The 7,282-nt window shown below is 40.0% G+C and overlaps 1 protein-coding gene and 1 pseudogene across 2 annotated transcripts; both read right to left on the bottom strand.

Moving 5' to 3' along the window:
* Positions 1-1,583: 1,583 nt before the first annotated feature.
* On the bottom strand, positions 1,584-3,135 carry LOC107971262 (heat shock transcription factor, Y-linked-like; annotated as a pseudogene). The gene is made up of 2 exons (NR_188998.1): positions 2,916-3,135; positions 1,584-2,788 (listed from the first exon to the last, which is right to left on the bottom strand). The product of NR_188998.1 is annotated as a heat shock transcription factor, Y-linked-like (transcript).
* A 1,131-nt stretch (positions 3,136-4,266) lies between these two features.
* On the bottom strand, positions 4,267-5,909 carry LOC750007 (glutamate dehydrogenase 1, mitochondrial-like). Its single transcript, XM_016944686.3, has one exon. The coding sequence runs from the start codon at positions 5,907-5,909 to the stop codon at positions 4,809-4,811; it is 1,101 nt and encodes a 366-aa protein (XP_016800175.1). The 3' UTR covers positions 4,267-4,808.
* Between the last annotated feature and the right edge of the window lie 1,373 nt (positions 5,910-7,282).

The raw sequence follows: 7,282 nt of genomic DNA, 5'->3' as shown, positions 1-7,282 counted from the left end.
AAATGGGACTCAAGTTACCAGATGGAAAAGGTCATGGCTGAAAGTGGAGTTGTCTGAATGTCTCACTGTGGTGAAACCGAAGGACATGAAGTTGAAAGGAAAACAAATATCAGGTCTAGAAGGGATTTATTTAGCCATGCTGAGGATCTGGACTCAGAATCTAAAAGGTATTAAATCCTGACAAAAGCAATTAAATCTGACTTTGTATGGAGCATGAAACCAATGTGATAAAAATCTGCACTAGAGGTGGGGTTTGGTGGCTCAAACTTGTAATCTCAGCACTTTTGGGTGCCATGGTGGGTGTATCACACACAGCCAGGAGTTCAAGACCATTCCAGCAAACATGGTGAAACCCCATTTCTACTGAAAATATAAAAATTAGCCCAGCATGGTGGGCATATATAATTTTACCTACTCAAAAGTTTGAGGTAGAAGAATTGCTTGAACCCAGAGGTTGAGGGTGCAGTGAGCTGAAATAATGTCATTGCTCTCCATCGGGGTAACACAGGGAGACGTTCTCAGAGAAAAAAAAAGAAGTAAGGAAATGTGCATTAGAAAACATGAAAAGTGGACTCTAACAGGAGGTAATTAAAGGCACAAACAGGTTGGAATGCTTTGATGTAAGATCAAAAAGGTGTACTGTTAATGCCAGCTGTAAAATTCCACCATGTACTGACAGTGATGCAATCCATGAGCATAATATGATGTAAACTTTATTCAAGTGATGACACAAATAATTGTGATCATGGACACGGAGTTCACTAGGTATGAACTGCAATGAAGAAAATCTTTGCCAATTAAAATCGAAGTTTAAAATAACTGAGGAAATGTAATTGAGAAAATACTGAAATATACAGTGTGTGTTAACCTTTCTCTAGATGTTCTGTGTGTTTGTTTATGTGAGCATCTATTCCCTTTGTGCCATCCAAATTTATGCTCTCATTTGATTTATGCCAGACTGCTTGAGAAGCCACTTACTGCTTTTTCCTAACTCCAGTTGTTTCCTTTCCCTTGCCTGCTGTCATTGTTATTATGTCCCCTCCAAATTTCACATTGAAATTCTGTGTCCATTGTGATAGTGTTGGGAGGTAGGACTTTTGAGGGGTGATTAGCCATGTGTGTGTAACCTCCTGACTGAATTGATGGTGTTATCTGGAGAACAAGTTAGTTATTTTGTGAGTGGGCTTTCATGAAAGATGAGTTTGGTCCCGATTTTCTGTTCATCTCATGCCCTTCACCATATGAGGTCAACCTGCCATGTTGTAACATAGAAAGAAGATCTCATGAGATGCAGTCCCATGGACTTCCTCACCTTCAGAACCACGAGCAAAATAAGTCTTTTTACAAATTACCCAGGCAGTGGTATTGTGTTGTTTCAGCAGCAAATGGACCCAAAGATTTTATTATGTTTTCCTCTTTAGAGAACTAAGTTAGTTAACTTACATAGGAGCACATCAAATTTCCTTACAAATGTTCAAAAAGCCCATATATATATTTGTAAAAATTAGTACAATAGCCTGACACTGAAAGAAAACACCATTTTACTTTTAACTATACTTTGAGAAATAAAGAAAAAGCAAACATGAAAGTCGACATGCAGTTTTATTATTCAGTAAGATAATTGCAGAAATGTCTAGGGTTTTATTGGTCGATGTAAATGTTAGTCTCTGTTGTCATGCCTAATCTGGTGCTCTTTTAGTGGAAGATCAGTTGTAATTACGGTGATATTTGTCCAGTCGTGATGGTTGAAGAGCTGGCCTGGAATGAGGGAGAGATGATGTATTAGCTATTGTAGGCATTTGCAACCATGGGTTGCCTGCTGGTAGCAGGTTAGGATGTGGAGCCTCGTTGACTGATACCACAGGATATCTTGTTGGAAGAGCAGATGGTTCCCCTGTCAGCCCCAGATAACGGTTTTGCAAGGGAGATATGTTGCAGTATTGAGAAGTTGTGGTTGCAATGAAATTTGCAATGTGGTCACTTGCTTTGATGTAGATGGTATGAGAGTGCATAAGAATAGTGGTCACATGAATAGCGTACAACTGATTTAAAATAGCATGTTGATGTGTTGCAATTTGTTGAGACAAGTGACAATAACAAACATAACACATAAAATATCAGATTTCTGTTTCATCACACAAACTTATTGTCATCAAATAATTCGTGAACATGGTTTACTATTTTCAAGAATGTGCTTGTTGGGAAGAAAGCACTCAAGTTGTTAAGCTCTCAAGTGAAAACATGTCATACATTAATAGTAACATTGCATTAAGTGGCTTTGGTACATTTATTTTGATTTCACTGGTAAGATTCAAAGTTGTTAGCAAAATTTCTTAAAACCCTGAAAGGTTAATGCTTAAGCTGAACTCAATAATTTCAAAAAATTAAATAAATTTTACCTTAATATTTTATATAATGTTCAAAATCTGGTCTTACTACATGTATTAACATATTTACTGATGTACAAAGTAAAATTACTTATATACTCTATGTAAAGTTGTAACTGAATATGTTAAATATCTTGCTTAAGACAATGGATTCATTCTCTTCTGCCAGAAAGGTGGCTAGAATGGCAGATCTTTGAAAATTCTGTCGAATTTTACTAAATCCATAAAGGTTGAGCTGTCGAACAAAACTTTTGATACTGTCACTTTGAAATATTCTGTAAGGAGCCTTTATATCGAAAATTTCTTTCTTGAAGAGTTCTTCATTAATCACCACACAAGTTCCATTCTCAACCCACAGAACAGACTTGAGTTGGTCACTTTCAAGTATTTTCCAAAGTTTCCTGGGAAAGGTCATAGAAAAAAAAATCATTATCTTTATCTGGCTCACAGACACAAACTGTGTAACATGGCCATTTTAACAAGGATTCTTGTGACAAAACCTGAATAGCATTTTCTTCAATCATTGACCTTAAGTCTGAGTCCCCTGGGAATGTGTGTTTACACGGTGGAGACCTAGTGGAGGCTTCTGAATCAGTTAATTCATCTCTGGGAGAAACAACTTGAGTTTCTGAAGAAACATGTGCCATCTCAAATAAATATTTATTTAGATACTCTTCCAGCCTGCATGGTTTTCAGGACTGCAACTTCAAATGCTGCTTCAGAAGGCCTACGCAGGTAAAGGAATCTAGAGCATCACTCTAGTGTATGTCAAGCTAAGTAGCAAAGACATCACAAGAGGACTTTGGTCTCCTAGCAACCAACAAAAATCTGGCCAAAAGTGTTTTCTTCCCAGTCTGAGAAATGTATCCAGTGAAAATAAAATATAGACTGCTCACTTACACATTCTAGGCTGCAAAGTCTCATCCCTGTAGCATCATTTAAATAAATAAGAAAATAATGTCTTCAATCCCTGAAATAAATGTAATTATCTCCTCAACACACACACTCTTACTAGATTGGTGAGAGGAGCATAGGGCCTGGTAATTGCAAAATGAAAAAAAAAAAAAGAAAAAGGAAAAGGAAAAGAAAAATAAACGATTTTAAAACCTCTATGACTTTGGCACATTGGATTGAAAACCGTTGCAGTGCAAAACCTATGTGGTAAAAAGACATAGCCATAGAGATAAAAGGTTACTCTTCGTCAGGGGCTGGGAAATAAAAAGTACTGTTTTTTATTTTTATTTTTATTTTTTATTTATCTAACTGTAGATACGGAATTTCCTGTTGCGCAATAGAAATGTTTAGTAACAAAAGAGAGGTGATGATTGTACAACATCATAAACATATTAAATTCCATTGAATTGTACACTCAAATGTAATTTTACATTATGTGAAACTTACCTTAATAAGAAGAAAACAAATGTGAATAAATCTAACTGATTACATTTCAGAATAAAAAGTTATTTATATGCATATCTCTTCAAAACCTTTTCAGTCATATCAGAAAAATAAATAATGATTTTATTTGGTATGTCTGTAAATATCTGACAAATGTTAATGATGAAAGAGATTTTAAAAGCAGGTGATTTACTTGTAAGGAGATCCCAAAGAGTAGGAGATGTAAATAATTAATAACAACAATAAGAATAATGACAACAAGAAAATGTTTTAAGAAAAATAAATATATATGTGTGTCTAAGCAGAAAAATTTTTATTTGGTTCCAAGAACAAAATCTCTATTAAAAAAAAGATTTTGTAAGGAATAATCTTTGTGTCCTGAAAACACTGTTATCATTATTAAGCAGAACTTGAATTTATAAAGTAATGTTACTATTGAATAAAATAACAACGCTGCAATAAAATAAAATAACAATGCTGATATAAAATACTAAGAACTCACTTGAGGACCATGCCACCTTCTGAAAAGGTCACACATCTACTTCTTAAATGTGTTAAAGTTACAGCATGTCCCAGACTCATCCAGAGCAAAATAAGTAAGCAACTGACTGCTCTTGACTGTCCCTTCCCCAGCAGTAGCACTGATTGTGTTGGGAAAAGCCACAGAGCAAGGCTGCACAGCCAGATGCAGGAGGCTTTTTATTTAAAGGCAAAATACCAAAACAGCTTTCTGTGTAGGTGATTTCTACTTTCACACTCAGCTTGTACATGATCCCCTAGTCTTAATTTCTTTCTCCTTAATGGGCTGATTTGGATTGATTTGTTCAGAATGGTATCTGTTATTAATGAGTCAGGAGAGAAAGGGATTTCTGTGGTTACATGTAAACTTGTGATAGGTCTGCAGAACTTACGCGTGAAGAGGATAGTGAGGAAGTCAGCCATAATCCATGTATGTGAAGGTCGCACCAGCTTCATTGTACACTTTGAAGACTTTCTCAATGGTATTGACATAGGCAGCTGCTCTCAGGTCCATCCCAGTTTATACTTCCTGGCTGTGTGCATGATTTGCCTGGCAGAATGCTCCATTGTGCACACCAAGCCGGAGTGCATGATGTCTTTCTCAGATGCACCCGATATCCTGTCTTGGAACTCTGCCGTGGGTACAATGGGAATAGTTCCACCATGCTTTCCACATTTTCTTTCTAAAGTCTCTTCAACAGACATGAACAAGTGGTAGTTAGAATTCCTTTCATATTTGAAGGTCAAACGGCCATAGCTGACATGCTTTAGATTCTTCAGCCACTCAAAGTAAGATACTGTCACTCCTCCAGCATTCATGTAGAGATCTGGAATAACCATAATGTTTCTCTCCAGGAAGATCTTGTCAGCTTCTGGGGTTGTTGGCCCATTGTCACCTTCAGCAATGATCTTGGCTTTGACTCTGGATTCATTGGATTTGCTCAACTGCTTCTCACTGGCAGCTGGGATCAGTATGTCACAGTAGGGCTCCAAGATGCTTCCTTCATAGGGCTTTACCTTGGGGAAGCCCACAATGGACCCATGTTGCAATTTGAAGTCTTCCAATTCCTTTGGGTCAATACCATCTGGATTCCATATACTCCCATCAGACTTACCAACAGCAATACATTTAGCACCAAAACGATGTAAATATCTCATAGAGTGGAGGCCCGCATTACCAAATCCCTGAACGAAAAATGTTTTACCTCCAAACCCTGATGTCATTCCTAAAATGCTCATGTAAGAAGCTTCATTGATGAAATTTTCAATCCCATGGAAGACACCATGGCCAGTAGCAGAGATGCGTCCATGGATTCCCCCTTGGCTGATGGGTTTACCAATAACACAGGCGTGTGCATTAATATCGTAGTGCCCTATGGTGCTGGCATAGGCATCAGCGATCCAGGACATCTCCAGCTCACCTGTGCTCATGTCTGGAGCAGGCACATCAATGCCACAACCAATAAAGCCTTTCTTTGCTAGCTCTATGGTGAACCTCCTTGTGATCTTTTCCAATTCATTATTGGTATAGTACTTGGGACTGATCTTAACACCAGCTTTAGCACCCCAGAACGACACACCAACCACTGCACACTTGCATGTCATCAGAGAAGCCAAAGCTTTTACTTCATCTATACTCACATCAGTGCTGTAATGGACACCTCCATTGCAGGGCATGCGGTGCTGGCTGTGCTGGGCCGGGTAGCCTTTGGTGACCTCCCAGGAGCTGTCGTCGCGCCGGATGCGGAAGGAGACACTCAGCATGTGGTTGCAGGGATTGATGATCCGAAAGATGCCGCCCACCCGGTTCCGCTTCTGCTCCTCACTCTCCCGGGTCCTCAGGTCCTCCACCAGCTTGTCCTGCACGATGCTGGCGCCACGATTGAAGAAGCCCTCCACCGTTTTGAAGAAGCTGGGGTCGTCCTCGCGTTCGGCCACCTCTTCGCTGTAGTGGCGCCGGGCGGCCAATACGAGCCCCGGCTGCGGGCGGCGGTGGGCTATCCCCCGGCCCGGCCCAGCAACGCGGCTGAGTGGGCGGCCGCCGAACCCAGGGCACCGGGCCAACCCGGGAGAGCCGCAGGGCTTCGCCCCAGGTTTCGGGGGTTTTTTTGTTATTGTTTAATTCAGAATTTTTTCTATTAATATTATGTAAGAAAAATGTTCACATCAGTAAATTATTTGTGAAGATAAAACAGGTCTCCTACCAAATGCATGTGGTTCAATTTTGACCGTTTTTTTTTAATTAAAAAAGTGCGGCCGGGCGCGGTGGCTCACGCCTGTAATCCCAGCACTTTGGGAGGCCGAGGCGGGCGGATCACGAGGTCAGGAGATCAAGACCATCCTGGCTAACACGGTGAAACCCCGTCTCTACTAAAAATACAAAAAAAAAAATTAGCCGGGCGTAGTAGCGGGCGCCTGTAGTCCCAGCTACTCGGGAGGCTGAGGCAGGAGAATGGCGTGAACCCGGGAGGCGGAGCTTGCAGTGAGCCGAGATCGCGCCACTGCACTCCAGCCTGGGCGACAGAGCGAGACTCCGTCTCAAAAAAAAAAAAAAAAAAAAAGCGCAAAATTAAAATATATATTTTTTAATTTTTTGCTTTTCTGGGGAATTTTCATGTTGCTCTATCTGAAAGGAGTACAGGCTTCTTTTGTGATGGGAGGGAATGAATGATTACTGACAGTAGCAAAAGATGGGACATGAGTGTGGAGAAAAGAGAGCGTTAATGGGAGGATCAGAAGACAAAATCACATTAAATGTAGGTCAATCTACGTCAAATTCTGGCTGAGCGTTTTGGGGCGCTAAGATGGGTTACTGTGTAGGGAGGAAGAATGCCTTGTGTTTTCAGGGGGAGATGGCTCAGCTAAAGCTGTCCTCTGACTCCAAACTAGAAGCCTACCTATAGTCATAAAAAGGCAAGAAAATAAGCAATTTTACAAGAAAAACATAAACATAAAGTAGGCTGTATCCACTTAGCTAT

Source organism: Pan troglodytes, chromosome Y, assembly GCF_028858775.2.
Source record: "Pan troglodytes isolate AG18354 chromosome Y, NHGRI_mPanTro3-v2.0_pri, whole genome shotgun sequence".
NCBI lineage: Eukaryota > Metazoa > Chordata > Mammalia > Primates > Hominidae > Pan > Pan troglodytes.
The sequence above is the reverse complement of the archived record's forward strand: the minus strand, read 5'-3'. Positions and strand labels throughout refer to the sequence as shown.

Coding starts and splice junctions, on each gene's coding strand:
- LOC750007 (XM_016944686.3), bottom strand. CDS start 5,909: ATGACATGCAAGTGTGCAGTGGTTGGTGTGTCGTTCTGGGGTGCTAAA.